At 43.6% G+C, this 25,227-nt stretch overlaps 1 protein-coding gene across 10 annotated transcripts in view; it reads right to left on the reverse strand.

The window, feature by feature from the left end:
• dst (dystonin) overlaps positions 1–25,227 on the reverse strand; it is a 130,473-nt gene that overhangs the window by 75,000 nt on the left and 30,246 nt on the right. For 5 of the 10 annotated variants that reach the window (XM_076285595.1, XM_076285594.1, XM_076285598.1 and 2 more), the window contains 23 exons: positions 24,116–24,193; positions 22,289–22,381; positions 14,636–14,802; positions 12,166–12,278; positions 11,943–12,049; positions 10,862–10,981; positions 9,184–9,279; positions 8,902–9,029; positions 6,961–7,054; positions 6,633–6,787; positions 5,906–6,392; positions 5,343–5,471; positions 5,180–5,257; positions 4,777–4,938; positions 4,357–4,461; positions 3,672–3,767; positions 3,407–3,532; positions 2,983–3,135; positions 2,533–2,687; positions 2,231–2,357; positions 1,586–1,769; positions 648–805; positions 299–471 (listed from right to left, as the gene is read on the reverse strand). In XM_076285595.1, the coding sequence (XP_076141710.1) occupies positions 299–471; positions 648–805; positions 1,586–1,769; positions 2,231–2,357; positions 2,533–2,687; positions 2,983–3,135; positions 3,407–3,532; positions 3,672–3,767; positions 4,357–4,461; positions 4,777–4,938; positions 5,180–5,257; positions 5,343–5,471; positions 5,906–6,392; positions 6,633–6,787; positions 6,961–7,054; positions 8,902–9,029; positions 9,184–9,279; positions 10,862–10,981; positions 11,943–12,049; positions 12,166–12,278; positions 14,636–14,802; positions 22,289–22,381; positions 24,116–24,193 (3,284 nt within the window). Of the gene's footprint in view, positions 1–298; positions 472–647; positions 806–1,585; positions 1,770–2,230; positions 2,358–2,532; positions 2,688–2,982; positions 3,136–3,406; positions 3,533–3,671; positions 3,768–4,356; positions 4,462–4,776; positions 4,939–5,179; positions 5,258–5,342; positions 5,472–5,905; positions 6,393–6,632; positions 6,788–6,960; positions 7,055–8,901; positions 9,030–9,183; positions 9,280–10,861; positions 10,982–11,942; positions 12,050–12,165; positions 12,279–14,635; positions 14,803–16,609; positions 18,250–22,288; positions 22,382–24,115; positions 24,194–25,227 lie in introns of those variants that run through there. The other 5 variants (XM_076285593.1, XM_076285590.1, XM_076285591.1 and 2 more) reach the window with 2 other exon arrangements.

A 25,227-nucleotide genomic window follows, 5' to 3' on the forward strand; every position in this document is an offset into this window, starting at 1 on the left:
CAAGGCCCATGGAAAGCCCAGGAAATCCAGTTGATTTTTATTGAGTTATCCAGTTGACTGATTACTGACAAATTGGGATCTTCTATTTAGTGCAGTCAATACTACTTGTCAAATCTGACAAACTTTTGCCTAATAGCTGTAGATACTGTAAAGTGTACAGGGATAAAGTCAGTGGGATAAATTCACTCAGTTCAGTTTAGTTCAACACTCAAGCAAGACTCTTATTCTAGGTGCAAAACAAGCAGGGACACTTCATTAACTTGCAGGCATATGGCACAGTCCTGAGGGCTGAACATACTTCTCCAGGTAGATGCAGCACATGGAGTGGACGAGGCCAGTGGCCTGGACGAGGTTCTGCAGCTCCGCGGAGAGAGAGGGAGGGGAGGAGGTGGCCTGCCTGAGGAACAGCTCACATTTCTCCCTCATCACCTCGATTTCCTCCTTCAGCTGGTCCAGGTCCGCTTTCTTCTTCTGAGACAGAAAGAAAGTGGAAGAAAGAGTGAGACAACAGGTGACAGGGCAGGTTCATCTTCAATTATGTGGAAGAAAAGTACTAAAAAGCAATTTTGACTTTGATTCTCCAGAATTGTTTATTTAAAACAATAAGATACAGGCTATAGTTGTGTGTTTCTTATAGTTAGAGATACCTCTTGCTCAGTGATGCGCATGATGCTCTGCTGCAGGTCGTCTCTGTCCAGAGGCGTGCGTATCTGACGGATAAGCTGCTCCTCCTGGCCCTCCAGACGCATGCGGAAGTTGCGGATCTCCGAGATGAAGGTGTTGTACACAGACTCCTCGTGTTCCTCTGTTAACCACAGGGAGGAAGCAGTGAGCCACATGACTGGGAGGATACTGGAGGAAGGGTAGGTTTTATTTTGTTCTTAGCACAAACTATCATAGACGCTGATGAACTGATACATTCACAGCAAATCAATGGCCTATCATAGACGCTGATGAACTGATACATTCACAGCAAATCAATGGCCTAAACTGGGGGTGAAAATTCTGTGTATCGGTAATCTCTTTCCATATGCATTAATCCACTGCTTGCCTCTAATTGCCGAATTGTTTGTAAACAAATAGATTATATATAAATACATTGCTCCAGCAAACAGATTATCAACATCCCCAAATAAGTCTAATCTATGATAAACCCGACGTTCTCAGTAGTTCCTCAGATCAACCCTAATCTGCTGTCTCAGGGACTTTAATGGGGCACCTTTAGAGTGGGAAGGGGTGTGATATAAAACAGCTTGTGAAGCAAGGAATAAAACACAGTCTCTTTCATGTAACCTAATCTAGTCACACCCACATCCTCACATACACACACACACACACACACACACACACACACACACACACACACCCTGTCTTACCCACCACAGATATTCATGCCCTGGCACAATTGAGTATAATTCCAAAAAGTATTAACTTTCTGTCTAATAGGATTAAGGAAGCATGTGTTTGCCTCGAGGTGTGGGTCCCGTCCCACTCTATCCCGCCCAACAAGAGGGGAAAAAAGAGAAGAAGGAGAAGAGGAAGAAAGCATTTAGCTCAAGCTCTTAAGAGCCAAGCTGAGCCTTGCCTCTCTCCGCAGACTTGAGCAGCTCCTCGTAGTACTCCTTGCAGGCCAGGACATCTCGCTCCAGCTGAGTCCGGTCAGCCATGGTGAAGACTTCGGACTCCTCGCTGTCCTCCAGGAACTCCTCAAAGTGAGCCTGGAGGCTGCTCAGCACCTGCTGATGTTCCCCTGGTAGCATGGTCTTAATCTGGGAGTCAGAGACAGCAACACGGTCACAGCTAAATACACTCATTACAGATCATTATAAATGTATAAAAGGATTTACACAGGGTGAATATGGTCGAAATGACCACATCGGTCTACCAAGAGATTTGTCAGTAGCCATATAAATATTTTGTATAAATGTATATGTAATGATATACTGAGACATAGTTTATTAAGACAAAAGTAAAACTCTGGTACCACTAGTAGTTCCAGCCCATACGATTTGCTGTTTCTAGAATTCCGTATTTTTGGATGATTTATATTTCCATTGCAATGACTGACTGAATGTCTGAGGTAAATGCTGAGCTTCAGCTCGTAGGCACAACCATGACAGACAGATGCCACTGACTGCCAGTTTTCCTTGGGGTCCTCCTCCTACACTTTAAAGAACTATCCCTCTGCCAAAGACTTTCAGACATGTGGATCCAAAGACCAGGAGCATACCGAGGCAACATTGCTGTTCCGGATGGCATGGATGTCTGCCATCAGGTAGTGCCAGGACACCACACTCTTCATGTTGATATGGGACCGGTGCCAGAGTGCTAGAACATTCTGATATGTCTGCTCAATCCTAGGGAACAAAATAAAAACAAGATTAATATTAAACCTGCAATTTCAAATGCCATTTTAAACACCCTTGTTTGAACATGTTCTTTATTACATACAGTAGCTTTTTGTTTAGCATTTTACATAATCCACTTGCTAATAAACTACACCTCCCAGAATGCCTGTGGTGGTTGGCTCACCTGCTGGCCATGTCCGTCGCCTCCTTATTGGGCGGGGGGATGGTGAAGCACACAGAGGGCACCATCGCCTCATTTCCTGCTGGACTGATCACCTTCCACTTTGCCCGGTGAGTGTTACTGGCCAGCACACACTCGTCATCTTTATAGATGGTGATCTGTAAACATGCCGTCAAAACACACGAAAGAATGTTAATGACCAGATATAAACAGGGCAAAATCTAACTTCATGACTGTGGTTAATCATTTTAATGGGCTTAATAGGTTAATGCATCACTTTTATACACTAGAACTACATCTTTGATCATATGATGTGTATCTGATCATAACTATTCCTACAATCATAAGCAGTCTAACTAGAAGCTGTCCCGTGCAGGCTAAGGCCCCGTGAGTCCTATAAAAAGCCGGAGTGTGGTGGCCAGCAGCTGTGAGTGAGTGCGGTGTAAGTGATACCTCTATCTGGCGGTAGTCACAGATGGCTTTGACAGGCAGGGACGTTCGGATGGGGCTGTCGGGGCTGCGCGGCTTCAGCTGGATCACGTCCTTGGCCCTCCGCACCAGGCCCGCCACTGTGCTGCGGTACTGCAGGAGCTGCTCCTTCTCATCCTGGGGGGGGGGGGGCAGAGAGAGTGAGAGAGAGAGGGATAAAGAAGGAAATAATGTTTTAATCAGTATAAGAACACTTGATTTATTTTTTTCTCTCTATCCATTTTTCTCTCTTTCTGTCTATCTACCTATCAGCAAGATATCTGAGACCTCTCTGTCACAATAACGTTTACTGTCCAAATATAGGCTGCCAAACAGACAGATATCTGCTACAATACCCTCACTGAGAGATTATCATAATAAATGAGGGTAAAGAGAGGCATGCTCTCACCATGGACTCCTGGATTAGATCTTCAAGCCTGTGCAGGCTGCTTGTCCGATCACACCCATATTTCCTTTGAATGGCATCCTGCAGGCCCTTCAGGTAGTCAAGGGACTCTTTGGCTTCGCTGAAAAACTGTTGGAGGGCATACAATTTGGTTATGTCACAGCCGGAGTCGGGTTTTTTGTTTCAACATATATTTCATGTTACATAACAGCTAGAGATCCACCTGGAGGCCACTGTTTCAACTAGAAGCGAAATGAGATTTATTCACCTCGAAATATACGCTGTTCTCCTTCAGATGCTCCTCCACACACGAGCACAGCTGGAGGATCCAACTCCACTGGGTCTGCATGGCAGCCTTATACGCCTGCACACACCCAACACACACACATTATACACATTAGAGAAATACCACTACACCAATTTTATACCGCTACTACAGGAAAAAACTAGAAAAAAATAATAATTGTAATTGTACAATAAAATATTTAAGAAACATTGATTGACTCTGTATATCATAACAACTATGAATAGCTCTTCCCTTTTGTCTGACTGTAAAGCTCTTTGTGTTTTTAAATTTACTGTACTATAGATATAAAAATAATTTGACTTGATTAATATACACTGCTCAAAAAAAATAAGGGAACACTTACAATTTTCCACAATTGTTAAAACACATTTTTTGAAACCTTCCACCCTCTTCTCCACTCTCAAACTACATTCACAGAATGTCTGACAGTTCTTGCAAAATAAAACAATCGCCTCAAAAGTTTTACTTGTGGTCAGAACCAAACAGTGTCAAGAGTACCGATCCAGTGTATGATTGAAGTGTTCCCGTAATCTTTTTGAGCAGTATATTTTGCATGTGCTGGCTTTTGGTGAGTATGAAGTGTTTAAGGCAAGTCACTGATGGCAATGAAGTCTACTGATTGGCAAGGTTGCTGTGTGTCTCTTACTTCAATGGTGAGTCTTGCAGGATGGTTTTCAGCCAGAAGCGTTTCAGCTTTGTCCTGCACAAACTTGATCACCTCCTCCTTCTCGTCAAGTTCTCTCATCAGATCCTGCAAAAGGAAGCAAGCAACACTTGATACATACCATACCACTTACTCATGTCACATAACCACAGTGACATTAACACCATGCAGGTGTTAACATGGAGATAGAAAGTGCTTGTCTCTGCATCCTGAAAGAGAACCTCATCTTATGTAATATGTCGACTTGACAGAGCAACACGCATGTGGTTCCTGTTTGGTTCCTGAGTCAATTGAACACTCTAAAACTATGAGAACTGTGAAAAATGCTTTTGACGTAAAGTTGAACTCCAAGAGCATATTTGGATTGTCATGAGTTTGTGTATAAATGAAGCAGGAACTCACAGCATGGTATTCCTTCTTTTTGTTGATGTTGCTGTTGCGGTCACTCCAATCGAAGGCCACTTCCTCTTCCTCCTTCTCATTGAGCCAGATGAGCTCCTGGGTCGACCGGGAGACAAAGTCACGGAGACTCTCCAGGTGCTTCTGTCTCTCCCGTGAACAGTTCTGATGAACAATAGCAAGGTCACAACAAGGTCACTTTTAATTGTGTCTTCAATTAAAACTGAAGCTTGTTCTCATGTTTTTACATGTTTTGCTTAGTTAATGTTTTGTAAAACAAACTAATTTTGTTATAAGTCTGGGCTGCATTTATTTCCAGTTCCAAAATTAGGTATCTTTTAAAGGTCACCATTCATAAAATATATTGATAGAATACACAAATGAAGAATGAATGGAAATGGCTTACCAGCAACTTCCCATACTGGTTCTCCAATATGCCCAGTTTCTCAGAGTAACTGGCTTTAAATGGCTGGTTCATCTGGATCTGTGGAAGACACATTTTAATTCACACATCTTAAATCACTCCAAGGGATTTAGAGGAGAAGGAGACAGGTTGCTCCATGTTGTACCTCGCTAAGTTTGGCTTCCTTTAGGCTCATCTGAAATTCCTCTATCACTTGGTGAACACTCTTGTGATTTTCCAGATGTGATTCAACACTTGGTAGGTCAGATCCCCATTCTGCTTTATCTAGTTGGACCTTCAGAGAAAAATGCAAAGAGGATATTGCAAAAAAATGCAAAGAGGATATTAATAATAATAGAGGATATTAATAATAATAATTGAATAATATAATAAATAATATTTGCAATATTTGCAATCCCATTTATTTATAATTAAATATACACTGTGTGTGTCCTATAGAACATCAACAAAATTTGAAAGTTGAATATTTGATCTGAAGAATTGAGATGCAGAATATTGAATTAACAACATATTAAACCTTTTAGTATGTAGAGGCCTTTAACTGTAACTATGCACAAAAGCAAAGTAGAAGTAAACTACAGACTAGAGAAATAATAAGAGCACAGATAAGAACAGGATGGATCAAAGGTTTGCAAAGAAGAGGTCTGCATATATCCCACGACATACTCCCTCATTATTCCTACTGTATATGAGCAGCCATCTCCATACCTGCATCTCCTCCACCCAGTTGATGAGGTCCTGCACATAGCTCATGTTGACCTCCTCCTCGCTTAGGTTGGGGTCAGCGGACTTCACGAGTGGCTTGCGGATCTGCATCTGTTTGAGGTGCTGAAGAGTCCCCATGCCCATCCCTCCAACACCAAGACCACCACCACCGCCGCCACCGCCTCCTCCACTAACGTAGGTCTGCAGGCCTGGGGTCATTGCCGGGGTCATTGCCGGGGTCATGGCGGGGGTCATGGCGGGGGTTAGGCACGGCGTCAGGCCGGAGGCGAGGCTCCCGGGGGTGAGGGTGGCGGGGGTGAGCGCGGGTGTGAGTCCAGCGCTGAGGTTGGGAGAGAAACCTGAGTTTAAGCTCTGCGTGATCCCCGAGATCATCATCTTGGTCTGCTCTGTGGTGAGTGTGCGGCCTTGACTGTAGACCGACGAACACTCCGACCTGAGGGTCAGCAGGTCGTCCCGAAGCTTGGAGACCCTGAAAAACATCAGAGACATTTCAAGTCAAATATTTACTAAATCTATCTAAAACGCACACCCAAAGTATAAAAAATGTGTAATATGTTTTGTGTATTAGTGAATAGAATACACTAATATATCCAATATAAAATCTAATCTCAGAACATGTGCTTGTTAATATAATGTAATAAGAATGCTGTTGCACAAAATTTCAATTAAAACCTATTAATCAATAAAGGTAGCAAAAATGAATACAAACCTTTGAACAAGTTGATCAGCCAAGTAAAATTTGCCATCCAGGAGAATCTGGATGTCCACCACCTGTTGCCGCAGAAGGTTCTCACACTCCAGGAGATACCCCGCAATCTCCGCCTCATTCTGGAACTGGATCCCCGATTCCAACCGCTTGGCATCCTGTGAAACATGTGAATCATCAGAACACATCAGAAACCTAAACACTCACGATCCCTCACACAGTGTGAATGAGCATGTCAAATAAGCACCAGTTCAAGCCAAAAGCTTCAACTTCATCAGAGACAGGGATATGGAGTTTTACTGACAAGTGCATGTAATTGTGTGTTACTTACAGACTGCAGAGCTGTGCGTGCTAATGCTAGCTTGTCTTCACCGGCCACACAGTCCCGCTGCACTCTGTTTGCAATCTGTTGCAACATCTCAAGTCTGAAAAACACAATAAAATCAACATAATATGCATTAGGGTTATGTATTTAAAAGCTGTGACACATACTTAAGCTAGCCTCACAATATTCGCCATTAGAGCAGTGTCCTTCACAGGTGTATTGGGACCCGTGACCTCACCTGGGCCCGTACACAGAGTCGTTGTTGAGATAAACGGGGGTGCTCGTATGAGCCTCCAGTGTCCCACACAGCAGGTTCTCCGAAGAGCCTATGCTGGTCAACGTGCTATTGCTCACGGACGTGATGCTCCCACAGTACACCAGGTTGCTGCTCATGGTAGCCGACCGCGGTACCTAAACGGAACGTGTGTGCCCTAACACTGACAAATCACCCGTGCCAACACCTCCATCCGACACCGGCGCACCTGAACAGCACGTCCCCACGGTAACGCGAATCCAGGCGCCTATGGTGGCGAGCTCCAGCAGCACCTCTCCTTTATAGGCTCACTCCCCCTCAGACATGTCCAAACCGAAGCTCCCGCAGGAGCAAATGCATCTAGGTCCAACCCACTCTCACACACACACACACACACACACACACACACACACACACACACACACACACACACACACACACACACACACTCCCACACGCTACCTAAGAAAGCTTGCCTTAGGGTGATGCTGATATGTCGCCTTTTCTGAAGATAATTCCCTACAGGTCGGGGCATTTACAGTCTGTGCAGGAGGGCCCTAGAAACTGTCATCCATCACTGCCAGCCCAGCTGGTATTTAACCCCTTTTCTGGGACAACGCCTACATTAATTGTGATTATAGATAGTTATACAAACAGTAAAAATATTAGGTGATTTCCAGACATAGTAAAGTCCCAAAGTCTGTCACAACATCCATCCATGTGCACTTTCTGTATGTAGACAGCATTTAAATGCCGGCACCTACATGCTACTTGGGAACTTAATCACTTAATGGCAATTGCTAAGAAACTGATGATGTCTTTAGCTATTCCTCAACAATCTTCATGTTTTAAGGCATGACAAATCCCAGTCAATCAGTTAAATATACAATAAGTAGCAGTGTTCAGACATTATTTTGCTTGCTGTGTGTCAAAAATGTTCTACATTAAATACAACTTTTTCAAATAACCTTTCCAAAGGAAAATAAAATGCAACAGGTACAGTATAAATTAGTGCAATAAATTAGTACAACAGGTTACAGTGACAGAATCTGAGGCTTTTCTCTAGTTTGAAAACAATCTGGTAGGTTACCAACCAAAGACTAAACAATACAGTAACTTCAACTAATCCACAAGTCCAATAGGATAAAGTCTACTTAGGTGCAATAACACAGTCAAAATGACATACCGTAATTAGCCATGGTTTATACATAGATTTTGTAAAATTTCTTCAGCTATGAGGTTAATACACAGGGACAGTTAATATGGTATTAATGTGGTTTTGCTTCTTTTAACTTGCATAAAACACTGTCCTGCGCCTTATACACAATGCGGCTAATACACAGGAAATTACTAGTCTCAGGAACATTCCAGAAGCATCCAAATACCTCCACCTCTGCCCCATCAATCATATTAATGTCCAAGCACCACAAAGACTTGATTTTTATAAGCATGGAAATATACGAACCCCACAAAAATCACATTAGCAGGACAAAAATGATCATTTCGACCGGCGATCTTACAGTACCAGGTGCTTCACCACCAAGACAGCAGCCGAATCTGTATTTCTAATCAACGCAGACTTAAGGCTGGGGGGTTGTGGGGACGGATAGCACTGCTGCGAGTCATAAATCAGACTGGACGAAATGGGCAGACACCAGCGACGGCGGCCGCAGGAGGAGCGGAGCGCTTCATACCTGTCCACTTCTGGCCTCAGGCTCTTCTCCCGCTCAAGCATGGCCACGATCAGCTTCCCCCACTCCTTCTCCACGTCGTTGGGATGGTAGCCTTGGGGAAGGTGGATACGACCAAATTCAATCCACACCTGTCACAAAGAAGAGGGAGTGAGAGAAAGAGGGAGAGAGAGTTTGAGAACCGCTGGTCTACAGAAATGTTCTTACTTTTTGAAGCTATGAAGAGAAAAGCTCTAGAAAGCTTTCTTCAGAGAAAAGCTCTAGAAAAACTTGTTTTCTACCCACCTCTAACATTTTATACAGATGCTTGATCCTTGACTTCTCATTCTCCTTTAGTGGGATTTCACTCTCCTTAAACTGCAGATACTGTGTATAAAGTGCCTGGAAAATATTTTTAAAAATCAATGATTAGATCACTCCAAATTCACTAAAAATCTTTAAAAGCAAACAGTACTCAATTATGATTCTCTGTTCATGTAGTGAATCTTAACAGACTAAGAGACTGTAGAGACACTAGCGCACCAACACAACTGCAATAATCCTGAAGTAGACTCTTATACTTTCTAATTTTCTGGACAGCGTTTAGACCCTGGCAAGTCTGCCTTCTAATTTTATGGATAGCATGTAGACCAGGGGTGTCAAACATACGGCCCGCGGGCCAGATGCGGCCCGCTAGATGGTTTAACCCGGCCCCAATCTTGTAGAGAAAAGACTTATGAGGATGCCAAAAAAAAGAGTAAATCTCTAGCCCATTCCAGTGAGGAGTTGTGAATTTTCAAAGAAATAACCGAAATGCTCAATTCAGCCACTAGGGTCAGCCAAAAAAAAGTTGTCACTCAGTTTTACGATACACTGTAAAAAAAAATGTGATCTCTGTGGACAGCCCAGGCTCCAAAAACGGCAACAAAAACAACCTGGGCAAACCTAGCCAAACAAACAAAGCATCGCTCAAGGTTATCAAACGTAGTCCTACACTTGAATGACATTGTGAAATGTGCTACTCAGGATTTTAACCAGATTTTGATGCTCTTGTGAAGACTAAAATATGCCATGTTTCAGGAGCCAGCAGCAGCCGATAGACTTCGGTGAGAGAAAGCGGGGAGAGAGGTTAATCAGCATGAATATTGCTGATGAATATTGTGCAGTATATCATTCTCAGATTCAGTAGGCCTAGCCCTAGTGTACAAAATAGTTTGATCTGATGTAACCTAATTGTATCAGTTGATCGTATTGCTTATGCACTGCTAAATGTTTGTTAATTTTATTTTATTTTTCAGAAAATTGCACATTTAGATTTTTAAGGTAGGATGTTTACTTTCTTCATAGCTCAAACTTGAGTTTAGTGAGTTGGTTCAGGTGGTCAGGTTTAAAACTGTATCCACTTAACTGTATAAAAATAAACCAGTTGTTTATGAGAGTGAAATGCATTTTATTTCAATTCCATTGGCCTCTATGAAAAAAATGTGTAATAATCTAATATATATCCCTTGTGAGCAGTGATTATGTAGGCTCACATATAGGCTGAAGGATAAAGCATTGCCTACTGAAAAAACAAAGCTAAAGATTTGGAGTTGACAAAGGTTATTTTGCAATTATTTCACTGGTCCGGCCCACTTGAGATCAGATGGGCTGTATGTGGCCCCTGAACCAACATGAGTTTGACACCCCTGATGTAGACCCAAGCAAGTCTGGGCAAACTGATATTCAACATGTATTCAATATATATTACCCAAAGATCAGATTTAAATTTAGGGTCAAAGGCGCTAATTAATATCACTGAAATTCTAACATATACATCCACATTTAAACTCTATTCAACTTTCATTCTGAAATAAAAGTAAGAAAATTACTAAGATCACCAGATAGCCTAATGGTTATTTGCAATGTTGCCACGTCACTGCATCTGACTGATATATTAAACTTGAATGCATATCTAAGATGCATCTAACTGCTCTTCTCTCACCTTGAGCTCCACAGGGTTGTTGGGAAACGTTCTGTCAGACATGACAGCCACGTGATGTTTGATCCATTGGCTGAGGTAATTCACCATGTTCTGGTATTCCACCCATTTAATGTCGACATCCTGTTTTGAGGTGAAAACAAAACAAAAAAATAATTGTGAAAGAAACACACATCTTGAACGATGGTAGGAGGTATGGCTGTAAAGCAGCAACTATTCGGAGAGATGACAGCTCCATAATAAAATGTGATTTATGCAGGCTTGTTGGAATAGACCACCCTGTACTTTTATAGACAATAAGAACAATGTAAACGTTACCATAACATTATATCACATATAATTACAGAGAATCAGAAATCTGTGTGAAGTTTTCATTGCTATCAAAACAGACACATTCCTTGGCATTCCTAAACACGATTCATTTGCATCTCCCTCATGTGCTACACAGCTGAACCATGACAGTGTGCCTTCAGGAAACATTGTTGGCAGTGTTCTAGGATTGAGTCCAAAAAAACAAACGCAACCTTTAAAAACTACACCTCGTCCCAACAAAACTACTGTGTGCCAAAAATGCCAGCCAACATCCACAAGGAATTCATTCTCCATTGGCCACATAATGGTGCAATGAAGTAAGCAAATAACAGCGTGTACATGGTGTTATTTGAAAACAGTCCGTTGGACTTCACAGCATATCACACGCAATGGTGCTTCTAATATCATATCGCGGATCACTGCTGAGAAAGCTGTAAAGACTAGCTAGTGTTCCGCTAGCTCTTTCACAGGCAGCTTCACTCCATGAAGACTGTGGTTTACATCTTCACACAGCACCTCATAAAAGTTAGACTTATCAGCTTGTTCCCTCGGCTACTGACTAAACAGCACAGCTCAGAGCAGCCAGACCACATGTCTCCTACCATTCTTCCACCAAAGTCAATGTAAACAGTTTTCTCATGACCAGTAAACCACATGATTATATAGTTGCATTCCAGCTGAAAATTGTGGTCTTAAAACAGTCCATGAAGTTCATTATTCTGTAAACGTGTGATATAGTCAAATGGTCTTTAAAAGAAATCTTTGTACTTACATTTGCACTGACACCTTCAGCCCCCTCAGGTACTTTCGGGAAGACATCATACAGTGTTGAAACGTAGGTAATGACAGATTTCTCGTCTGGAGTTTGTACATCCACATCTGAAAGACACACCAACAGACACACACAGAGTTTTACCCAAACTATTGAGAGAGTATTTGAATATAGTCATGCAATCAATTCTTGGCATTGGTGAGTTATTCCCAATGCCACTTACCCTCTGGGTCCAGTAATCTGGCAACACCGAGCTGCTCGGCCACACCGAACGCTTGTTCCAGATTCGACCTGCTGGTCTGCACTGACACTCTGCTTATGTCAATCAGGTCAGGCCTAACACAAGAGAGATAAATAAGCAATCTTGTTACTGAGGGTCCACAACAAACAAAGCACTGGAATTTTAGCATCATTACATGAACATCACAAAAACACAGTGATGCTAGAGAGCATGAGCCCTGAAGAGATTTCTGAAAATCTGCTTAAAAACAACTTAAAATGTGATCCAATATTTATCTAGATATGACAAAATATATGGCAGATTTTCAGAAACATCTCGTAAGGAGCTCATACATTTTCTAAATCCATAGCACCTCCTAGAATCATAACACTACAGCCTACCATATGTATATAATAAGTGTTTTTTTTCCCAATGATGCACTGCAGTGCATAGCAGCTGTGCATGATTCATCTATAATAATAATACACTGCTATATGCACCATTAATACCATTCTGATTATGGTTAGTGTATGCTTTCTCATCTAGAACAGCCACTCCACATGACTGACTGAAACGTCACGTCACCCTTCATTTATCTATAGCCGTTTTTAATTCTCACACACCATTGTCACAAAGACGACCGAAAAAAAATTGGGACAAGGAAATAATGACAAGGCACTCCAGGGGACAGTAAACCCACAGAGGAAATGCCTGATGTATTCCTGATGCCCCAGCCAGGTCGAGTCAATGTGTGTTTGCTTTGGAGGTCAGCTAGCCCGACTCCGACAACAGGGTTTAAGGGTCAGTGGAAACTTTCCACACCAAACCCCAAGCTGTTTGCAGACTAAAGCGGTTGTTTATGCATACTTGAGATTATGTGTCGGCATAATAACACAGCCTCCTAAAGAGAATCAGCACAGATTGTGCAGAAAGAGAGAGAGAGAGAGAGAGAGAGAGAGAAAGAGAGAGAGAGAGGGAGAGAGAGAGAGAAAGAGAGAGAGATGTCCAACAGCAAGGAACAGAAGGCCTAATTTTTCGTCTCTGGTTTCTAGGGTAGCTGAGACAAAGTAATTTCCAATGACATCGAAGCTAAACCCAAACTACTGCTCACAACACTCCTGGTACAGTACAGAGTGACATTAAAATGAGGTACAAGGGGCAATGTGACGAATCACAAATAGAGCAGCAAAAATGAGGGCACGCAAAACTCACTTACAGTACACCTTCCTTCATCCCCCATTATACAACATAACCATGTGATTAACTTGAGATAGTGGGGGCGGACCATACATAGCCATAGCCCATAGCCATATTCCAATAGCTTTAGCTGTCATGACAGTTATTATAGAATGACATAAAAATGTATCATTACCTACATCTGTAATTATAGTTATTGCTGAAATGACATATGTTGAAATGAGATATATGTTGAAATGAGATATGTTAAAACCGTTAGTAATGATACATTCATCATAAACTGTCATTGCATTGTGTGTATGTGGTGTGTGTGTGTGTGTGGGGGGGCATACAGACAAGATAAAGTCAACATGAAGTTAATACATCTACAAACACACTTATTACCAAAATTCCTTCACTATTGCTATCTGTGAGCCAGACAGAGTGGCTTGTTGGCCAACATAACATGGCTCAGGATATAACAGATATACCATAGGCCTAACCATAGTGTTTATAAGGCAGAAATGTATAAATAACCAATAATAACAAATACAGTACATTTGGTACCAGTATGTCACAGTTTAGAACTGCCTCAATGACTGCAGTCAACCATGCCACAGCAGGACTAAAAAATGAAACTGTATTGACTGACCATATCAATTAATGGTAGCCCAACCCAATGGCATTAGTCCTCCAAACCTGTTTTTTCTAAGAGAACAAGTCAATGATAGCTCAGCTGATTAGCCATAATACATAACAACAACATTTAATAATCTTCATATTTGCTGACTACTGATTGTGGGATGATTAACTTTTGCTGGTAAAAGCCAACTATCTTCCAAAGCAAAGCAAACCATGCTAATAACTGAAATTAAGTACTGGTAAATGCACTTCATTTTCACATGACTTGATAAAGGATTGATGCTCTACTAACCACTTAGCACACATCGCTACACACCCTCACATGTCACGTTAATCATTCTCCTTGTGTGTTGTTGTTCTGTGTGTATGCATAAGCTACCTGCAATTGTGAATTTTGGATTATACCAATAGCCCTAAGGAAAGGGCTGGAGCATGGTGTGTGACTTCTGAGGAATGGTTTATGACGTATTACCACTGACTATAAAATAATAAGAAGAATGCGACTGACTCAATAATCAATCATACAGTAACATATCATACAAATAAAAATAGGCCTAATCAAAAAAGATCAAGATAGGCTATCAAACATTAGAGAAAGGCCACCGGCCCCCTCATCTTGTGGCATGATGCTGCTGCCTATGGCCATGACAGTTACCTGTATTTGTGAATGATGGCGTTGAACAGTCTTCCATCCCTCCAAGAGGTAGTGAAGTTGTCACAGCGGACGCCCACATAGCCCTCTGTCATCTGCTGAGACCAGAGCAGCAGACGCTCCTTGGCTGTCATGTCCTCGGACTCTCCCGTCACATGGATGTCCGAGATCTGTGGAGGGGACAAGACAAGAATACACTTAATGATTGATGTGGAATCAGTGGGGGACAACGATATTAAGATAAGATAAGATAAGATAAGAAGAATTTCAGATATACACAGGAGAGATGTTAAATTCCTCGTGCTATAGGCAGCGGCTAATCGACAACCAAGCCTATTTACCATCACAAACAAAATCACCAACAAAGCAACCTTTATGGGCAAAAAACATCACCAACAGTACAGCCTTCAAGACCTTTTCACTGGGATCATTAAGAAGTGCTTCATTGAATTAGGCCCCCGACACCTCCAGAAGGCTCAACAGTGGTATCCGGCATCCCAGACCCACCCCCCTCCACACTTATGATGAGTTCTCTACTAACAAATACCGACACATTTTTCGGTCAAGAGGAAGAATAGGCATAGTTTTGTAGTTTTGCTGTCTTGGTAATAAAGGCATGATGAGGTCAAATGAGGCTGACATGCCAGATAGAGAGTACCGATTTTACTTGCTTGCTTGTTGGCAAGCTTCATTTACTCATGTACTCATTTATTCAGTCAGTCAGTCAATCAATTTTAAGTTCATCGCCAACTCATTTAAAAAAAAAAAACCTCTGCGAGTGGTTTTCATAATATGCATGCATAACTATGTCAAAAATGAATGCTGCTTCAGTCCAACAAAAACAGGAAAATGGGCCATGCAACGCCCTGCATGACAGACAAACAAAGAATAGAAGCAACAAAAAAAAATCTCAACTTCTTAGCCTACTTTTTCCACTGATCAAGGTCACTGAGTGCATTGCACTGGGTGTTTTTCCTTTCAAAGATGCTTCATCACTCCACTAAAGAAACTCTCTTGGCCCCCCATCTATCAGAGCTGAGGCAGGGAAAATGCAACTCGTCAGACCTGAACCCTCCAAACCAGAGAAAATATCACATTTCACAGGGATTGTTGAGCATCAAACAAACACGATCCTGCAGAGGTCTTTGGCGGATGTCGTGACACTCATCACGTTCATTGCAGGACCCATATGAGGGCATAAGGATTTCATTACATTTCTATCACCAGACACTGTGGAGGACAATGCTCACGGCTGCCACTAGGAAGCAACCATCCGAGGGCAAATTGCTCAAATTAGCTGTGCGACTAACAAAATGCTGGCCAAGCAGATTCGGCGGGGAAATAACCGCTTAACCTAATGCCTTTTCCATTCCACTCTAGTCTGTAGCATCAGAGGCCTGGTCTACACCACATTTAAAGAAACAGCACAGATCCAGGTGACGTCATTCATCTACTAAAAATAAATAATTTTACTGTAATTACAAACCTCAGAGAGATAATTACTGTGCTGTGGTAAGCCGGCCTTTAAAATGAACATCTGACAATAAGAACTTTTTCAACACTCCCTGTGTTATTAGGCTGCAAACTGAGCTACCATTTGACTGGATCTAAACCCAGCTCTGTTTGCAATTATAGAAGGCCTTTCCTTTAGTATGGTTTCAGGGAAAGCTGGGCAATTGAGACAATAGACGTGGAAAGAAGGTATCGTGCAGCCAAGACAGAAGCAGATCAACACTTTATGACCCCAAAACGGAACTCATTCCTCATTCAAATACATGAGGAATAGAATAGAAACTGCCTGGCTATATTCTCACTTTCATCTGTCAAGATGTGACTGCTATTTCACTGTTTACAGAGTAGTCCAACGATAGCACAGCAAGCTTATGATGCACATCAATGATTAGAAATTCTAGACGTGTAGTTATGCACTAACCAGGTCCTGATGCTGAACATATGGACGCCTGGTGCTTACATTACCTCAGAGGGTTTGACGGTCATGTACTTGACTGGTTTTTGGATGCCGTCCAGGGAACCCTGGGAAACGGAAGCATCTGAGCATGTGTGTGCCCTCCTCCGCTTCCTGTGAACTTGCGTGCTCCACATGAGTCTGCGGAGACCCTTCATGTCCTCTAGCATGCGGTCCTCTGCGTCCCGCTGACCGGCACGCAGCGTCCGTAGCATGTGCTCAACAGCCCCGAAACTGACCGCCCGCCGCAGCTGCCTCTGCAGGAGCCGGCGCTCCAGCAGGCTGTCCTTGGGGGCCACGCGTCGCGAGGTCCGGGTCACGCCGTGAAGGTTTCGCTCCACGGCAGCGTCCGGTTGACCGTCCACATCGTCGCCGGCATCGCTCGGCCGGCGCGCTCCGTGCGCTAACGCAAGCTTTTTCCGACACGTGGCTGAAGCTCCTCCGCGGGATTTGGAGACCACGGGAACCTCTCCAACGTAAACTCCCTCGCTGAGGCTGCCCAGTTTGGGCCTTGCCGCCTCCGTCTCGCGGGACCCAGCGGCCCTCTCATGGCTCTCAGGAGCCTGGCCCAGGGGAGGGTCCTGCTGGGCTTCGCTCTGGACGCTCTCCCCTCCGCGGCTCTTCAGAGAGTCTCCGGGCTGGAAGTCGCCCGACTTGCGCTTCTTCCTCCTCTGGAAGTAGCGGCGGCCGCCGCGCAGCTCCTTGACGCCCGGCGTGAGCGGGGCCTTGTTGGGGTCGACGTAGCACTCCTCCTTCGGCCCACGCACGCAGCCGCACATATTCCCCATGCCGGACTCCTCTCACATGTCCCGCGTTCCCACCAAACAAACAGCCCGCACCGTTCTCAGCCAGTGGAACTCCGATCTCGCATTGCCCGCCCGCCACTCAGTTTCTCCGGTTCTCAGCGCATACAGTCTTCTTATTCCACAGGGAGATGGACATTTTTCCCTCTCCTCAGTCAGTGGGTGGGGAAAGACAGAGAGAAAGAGAAAGAGAGAGAGGGAGAGAGAGAAAGAGAAAGAGGAAGGGAGAGGTGGCAGCCAGCCCGGTCAACCTCACCGCCCAGCACACTCTAGTCAGAGCTGGCGTCCCTTCTGGCTGAAGCTCCGTGTGCTAACTCCCTCTGGGAGAGCTCTTGAGGCACCCCAGGCAAGCCCCCTCTTTATTCCCTTTCTCTCTCACTCTTTCACTATGTTTGTCTCTTTCACTCTCTCTTTCCTCTCTTCGCGTCAAACTCCACTGCAACTGCTCTGCCTCTCAGACTGCCCAGCTCTATCCCTCAGCCGGCAGTCTGGAATCTCAGCTGACCTTTGAAACTATTCCCTTTGCCCTGCTAATCCAAAGCTAACGTCATAAACATGGGCCGGCGAAAAAAGAAATAGATCAAGTTAGAGGGAGCGTTGCCGAAAGAGCCTAGTCCACGCCTTTTGCTTCACCGGGCTTTGCTTCTCTGACGGAAAACAAAATTGCAACCAAGCCGGTCGGTGTTCTTCAGTTATAGCATAAACATGCGCACTCCTGTGCCGCGGCTGGTGTTGGGTTTCCCCCGAATGTGCATGTCTGTAACTAAACAGTCTGGAGCATGAAAGAGAACAGACAGGAAAAGAGAGGGATGAGAGGGGGGGGGGCTGGGGCAGTAATGCTCTCTCTCTCTCTCTCTCTCTCTCTCTCTCTCTCTCTCCCTGCCGCCCACTGTCCGATCGCTACGGTCCAGCGTGTGTGAAACCTTTGCTCAGCAAGTTCAGGGGACGGGGGACGGGGGACGGGGCGATATGGGACGTGCCAGTCACAGACGACTGTGGCCTATCATGGGCTCTTTAAAAATAACAGGAGCTAGCGTGGGCCGTGTAAGCATGTCACAGGTTACAGAGCCCCAGCCAAAGGCGCCTCTAATCAGGAATAATGCAACCCACAAGGCACAGTGCAGGGCTCAAGTCCGGAGGTTTAAACTAAACAAACACAGATTATCATCAAGCACCATTGACTTTCATCAGAAGCCAGTGACGCACTTGACCTTTCCCAGAAATAAACATGGACAATATCACCCAGCCTTATCATGATCTACTGTATGTCTACAATAAAATTTATAACACAATAAAAAAGGATCAATTTCATGAGGTTGTATTCAATAAACTTTGGATGAAGCATATCACATGCTCAGCAAATGATGGTATCTTGTATGTTGCATTCATTGGAAAATCTCTTCCCAATATGCCAATTGCAAGAGCCTCAGATGAACCTACAGTTTTGTATCAGCTGTGGAAGGACTGGTTATTGAAGGTGTAGAAATTACTTCACTGCGTAGCCAGGCTATAAATAACCCCTGTCACAGGGCTGTGCTACTATTCTGAAGCCGGTGACATTTCCTCTGAAGGTTACCAGCTACAGGAGCGTCCAGTTCAATACTACCTGGTGCCCGCCGCAATACAGAGGGGGGGAAAGAACCAAGTGAAGTACGCAAGGAGGGCTGCTGAGGGAGTGGTGGCAAGAGACGGATTCTCTAATGACTTCATTTGGCCAGCATGGCAGATGTAATAACCGAGAAATAAAATCCTCATATGCCTATCACATTCGGTCAAGATGACGTTTGTATTAATGTCTCGACACGCTGGCAATATCAAATCAGACAATGTGCCGCATCGTTTCTCCAGGTTCGCAGCTCCTGGCAGACATGACATAACAGCATTCCGCAGGTGTACAGGAGTAAGAAAAGAGTGAGACATAAAACCAATCACTCAAAACTACTGTTACCGTGGTACAGACTTTCTCCGTTTTCTTATCAAGGCCTGTTTATTGCTCATTGGCCCATCGCATGCTAACATCTAAATCTAAAATTAGGTTCAAATTCTTGAAACAGCAATTGATGTTGCATCTTTATAGCATAAATGACAACAAACATGAAACTTCACACTTGACAGTTACCATTGCATATGGCTGCAGCTACAGTAAAAGGCCACGCCCCTTCCTCAGACTTTAGCTTGTGTACATAAAACAATATGATACCAACCCTGTCAAAGAATTATTTTGACTTGTGTTCGACAGCCTACCATTTTCTTGACCCAACTGAAACAAATTCACTAAAGTTGCAAAGTAAGTAAACCAATAAAATCCAGAAGTTTAACTCTAGCCTTTTACACAATAAGCGCACAGTTCATTTAGACAGGGCTGCACTACACGAAAACGAATTAGCCATTAGCCTCTACAAATCACATCCATATTCACAAAGTGTGTTACTAGCATATGGGACCAGAAACAGGGTCATCACTGAGTCAACCATTTGTCAAAAAATGGCCTTGAAAATGTGTTTCTCCTGGCGCTGGAAGAATGCCAGAGTGGGAGCAAAACAACTCCCAGAGTTCCCTGCAACCCTGAGTGAGTCAAGAGGCAACAGGCCCCCTCTCTCTCTCTCTGTGCTCATGCCCGACGGCTTGCGTGAGTGACAGGGGCAGGTGCTGGCAAACGTCACCCAAGCTACCTGTCAATCTGTTTTATGAGCCCATGCATTATAAAACATACTTTCTCCTCACTCTCTCTGGTTTTCACTCTCTCTCTCTCTCTCTGTATCTTTTTTTTCTTTTTTCTTTTGTCCTGCAGCATCAAATTCTTTATGCCATGATTGCCATCGTTTCTTTTTTTCTTTTTTCTTGCTTGCTTGCTTTATCGAGGACAGTGTGGGGAAAGTGGGTCGTTCCAGTGTCACAGCAGATGCCTGAGGAGGAGTTGAGACATGCTGGTTGGACAAACTCCCTACATTCCTGACCACTCAATGGGCGTTGCAGGGCCTCGCACCCTGTCTCTCAATAAGGCACTATTCGCTCAAACAGCACTGATATCACCCCACCCCAGCCTCTCCTCTCCTCTCCTCTCCTCTCAGGGTCCCAGCAGCAGTAAGCTGAGAGTTTTAAAGCGCTACTGCAAGCATTCTTGCCTCATAGTGCAACATGAAGTGAACCCTGCAGACAGAACCGATGATATTAATAATCCATTGCGGAGAGATGGGGGGACGCAGTGTGTGTGTGTATGACGTGTGTGTGTGTGCGCATGTGTTTGCAGAGGGAGTCAGAATACAGGCATGCAACGCTGATATGTTAAGAGGGAATGATGCTTCTCTGAAGCTCAGGCCATCCAAAGATAATGTGGGTTTGCCTGGGATTAGGGAGAAGAGTGGTGACATTGTCACAAAAATGCAGACTTGTATCAAGATAGAATTGCAACTGCAGCAACACAATAAGCACTGCATGCCTGTGTGTGTGTGTGTGTGTGTGTGTGTGTGTGTGTGTGTGTGTGTGTGTGTGTGTGTGTGTGTGTGTGTGTGTGTGTGTGTGTGTGTGTGTGGAAATGAGCCAGACAGACTGTGTGTACGTGGCACAACAACAGCAGAAATGGTTACCTTTCATTGCAGACAGTTAAAACATGGCTAATGGATGACAGCATAGGGTAAAAAATACTCACTGCAGCAAAAAAGACAAAAAGCAGCTGTCTGCATCAGTTCTGAGAGCTAACTATTCACACTAAGTATGTAGCAGACTGAATGTGTTTTCAAACCACATATGCCTGATAAGGCAAAATCAGAAACAGCAGGTTTCTCCTTGAATCAAGGTCCAATCAAGGCTCCAATCAAGACATCAAAACATACTAGCCATAAAAATAACAGATGTGTGCATGCTACACAGTATCAATTGAAATGTACACACACTAAGTATCAAAATGATTTTTCACTCATTTCACTTCTTACGTTCTTGTCAGTTTGACACTACTGTGGTAGCATTGACTTGAGCCAGCCAATAAATTAACAGTTAATGTTCAAAACTGGCAAGTGTGGCCTAATAATCACTCCTTTGCTTCTCCTTAGTCATCATTCTCAACCCTTCCGGTTCCACCCTTCCATCCTTCTGCAGTGTCCTGAGCCAGACACACCCTAATCAAACCCCAGCATTTGGACATACTTAATTACAGGGCTATTATAAACTACAGTTACATGATGATCTAAGGTGTTTCTGCCAGCCACCACATCAAAGCTAAAACCACGAAGTGGACAACACCCAGACAATTTATCTTATTCACTCACAGGGCACACAGTCAAGCTGATATAATAGCATTGATTTCCATGGAACTTGAAAGAGCAATAGTGTTATAAAACCATTACTTCTAACACTCCTTTCTCTATCATTAAGATATTTAATTGCGTGACTCTGTTCATGACACCTATGTAATGTTTCTACATGAAGATTTAGGCATGGAGTGTTATTTTTTTTTTATCAAGTGCCCCGCAGTGTAATACATGCTAATCCTGATTCACAAGCAGCTTAAGCCACACACAAGCTTTCCAGGCCTGCCAGCACAGCAGAACCAAGCAGTGGCACACTAAAAAATCATGTCATTCACTTGTCTAATAGGCCAAGCACTTTCAAGATTTCACTTTCTCCACCTTCAAAAGTCAGCCCATCTTTTTGGTGAGCAACCACGATACAAATCATACAATCAATTAAAAAATATGTTAACAGTTAAATATATCATTAATATCATCACTTTTTCATCCATAGCCATATATACATGCAAGCAGATAAACAGAAAGATATATAAATGTTAACTTATAGATAGTCAAATATTTCATTACAAATTTTATAATAAGCGCCTCTTTTGTCTCTTAAAACACCAGCCATAGAAAATGTGTCATAATCCTGACCTACCTGAAAGTGCAGAATTATGGTCCATATTAACCCCAACGTCAGTTTGGGATTTCCGTCTGTGATGTCATCATTCCTGATGTTTACCAGTTTCACCTGGGTCAGCAAAAGAGCATGTGTGAGAAGGACTTGACCATTCAACACCACATGCATAACCAAGACCTTGAGAATATGCTCTTTCTATAGTGTTTCTATACTGTGCAATATAATAATGAGCAATTTAAAGATTACTAGGCCTCAAGACTACACATATAAAGCATCAGTATATTAAAATATCACAATACATTGATATGATATTTAGTAATAGCAGTTTCATGGATATTTTAATTATTTGGGCTCTCTGAACAAAAAATAACATTCTTTAATCAATGTCTGCCTATCACTTGATAGCAACATTGTTTAAATTGTCTATGTTCTACCACAAGGGGGCAGTAAAAGACAGCTCAATAAGTCAAGTCAGAATATTGTCAAATGCATCTGAGAGAGGAGAGGAGACTGTGGTCCTTTTACTGACATAGCTACATTTCCGTAAAGGAAAAACAACTATAAAAGAGACATACTGCAAAGCATCCATTTCTCAACACTTAAGTGGTTAAAGAACATCCTGTAATCTAAACATGACTTTGTCAAACATGATTGTTAAAACATCTACAGTTGTTTACACGGAGACGCAGGATACAATCTGTCAGTGTTGAAATCAAGATCAAGTTTTGTGCTAATAGGCCAAGTGTTAATTGTCGAACACTAATGCAGATCAAACTCCGCTGAAAAAATGACACCGGGTGTTAACAGTGTGTCTTTGTGCACTCACACCCATTCTCTGGCTCTGCATGGACTTGGCAAAAAAGCTAATGTCCCTTTTGCCCAGTCATGTGACCATTCAGAGCCTTTCACTATCAGCAAGTGAAAAAGAAAGTGAAAGTGCTGTCCAGTTGGTTAATCAATATGAATGGCCCCGGTGAACTGCCAGCAACGCTACAAAAGGAGCAGGCAACAATGAGATAAATGGGCGGTTTGTATTGGAATGTGAGAATCCTTTGTCTGCGGGCAGGGACCACTGTCAGTGATGTAATCTCTCAGAGGACCTGTCTGCCTGCCTGCATACAGAGGCGAGGCCACGGACTGCATTTCCCATCATTCTCTGATTAAACTGCCGGGAAGTCTGACTGGGGAAAAAAAAAACTCGGGAGGATTGGTGACTACGTAATAGCAATATTCTGTTGCAATTATCCCCCAGCTCTCGGCTCTCAGCTCTTAGCAGTGAGGAAATGAGCGCCTCACTGACATCTGATCTGCCTACTGCCTACTGCATTCATGATTCAGCCAATACATCACAAAGGTATCTGGCAGGAGTGCAATATATGTTTCACTGAAACCTCTCAGGAAAGGTGAGGCAAACATTTTGGTTAAAACATGTATGGCCTTGTTGTGATCTATATATATATATATATAGTATATGTGAAGAGTTCAGATGCAAAACCCTCTAAATCCGTCTGATCGCTTTTTTATCAGGCTTTGCCTACAAATCAATATTTCAGACCAGAAAGAGACTGGTATTAAGCGGGTTTTGAAGTGAAATTATCATTTTTGACAGAGGTGGCACTTAGAGGGTTTTGCATCCCTTTATATATAACTCACAATATATTGCATTAGCTAGCCTACATTAGCTAAAATGCAACATAGACAGAGTGCTCAGTACTATGCGTAATCTATATTTATACTGAAGTGCTCTGTCTGAAATGCATTGTAATGCAGTAGCTTCCTTATCATTGTCCTGATGGCTGATAGTCAAACAAGCCCCCTGATTGGTGTGCAGCGTGCTGGTCTTACCTGTCTCCTTTTTAAGTAGTCCAGTGCTATCTGTACATTCTGGAGTCTGTGGAAGCGCATTCGGCCTTTCTCCCGAGGCTGTGGGAAGAGACAGAGAAGAGGCCAGGAGGCGTCAGACTGCATGTGATGATGAAGAAAGCAACAAAAACCTCTCCTTATCACTGGTCCCTTACCAGAAGGATTGAAGACGCACCACATCACACGTGTGTGTGTGTGTGTGTGTGTGTGTGTGTGTGTGTGTGTGTGTGTGTGTGTGTGTGTGTGTGTGTGTGTTTGTGTGTGTGGTGGTGGTGGTGGGGGGGGGGGGTTGATATTTAGGGGTCTACCCACTGGTACCTATTCCATACCGGATAGAAGGGAGCCTGCACACCTTGAGAGGTTGCAGGTGCATGTGCAGCTACAGCTATTTCACAAGGAGCTGAAGAGCAAGAAAAAGTAAAGCACAACACTGCATACTCAACAGATCAACCAACGTTTCGGTCAGTCAGGCCTTCATCAACAGAATTGGACTTTTCTTTTTCTTGCTCTTTTTATCCATTCCATACCAAAAGCAGAGTGGGAGGAATAAGGTCCCAATTAAGTGTGCATGAGGCGCATCCTCGACTTCTAATGCCCTCTAGTGTCAGTCCTCCAAAATAATGTGATCATCTTAGGCTATGTTATCCTACACAATACACAATCAGTGGTGGCGTAGCAACAAAACAAAATCAGTTGTGTTAAGCTCACCAAGTGGAATCCTACAGCCCTGCAGCTTTGAACTCTACAGGTGAGGAGGGAGGGAGGGAGGGGAAGCTCTGGTGGCAGGAAGGCTGAACACCACATGAGCTAAAGAGAGAACCGTGATGCCTTGAGGAAGCAGGGAGGCAGCCGAGCCAACGGAGACAGGAAAATAAAAAAATAAAAACACGTGGACAATGCTTGTGCCCGAGTGTGAGGCAGTGAGATGGAAAAATGGCGTGGCAGCCCACTGACTGGCTGACTGGTTGGCTGGCTGGCTGGCAGGCAGGCGACGGGATACAAGCCTCCGAGCAGGAGAGCAGGAAGCACTTCACTGAGGAAAACCCTCCACTCAGTCACAACCCCACCCCCCTCCACCACCCTCAGGGAGGAGA

Source organism: Alosa pseudoharengus, unplaced genomic scaffold (assembly GCF_046254945.1).
Source record: "Alosa pseudoharengus isolate Yale_2024_CS ecotype anadromous, Long Island Sound unplaced genomic scaffold, YU_APseudo_1.1 YU_APseudo_1.1_scf_15, whole genome shotgun sequence".
Classification (NCBI taxonomy): domain Eukaryota; kingdom Metazoa; phylum Chordata; class Actinopteri; order Clupeiformes; family Clupeidae; genus Alosa; species Alosa pseudoharengus.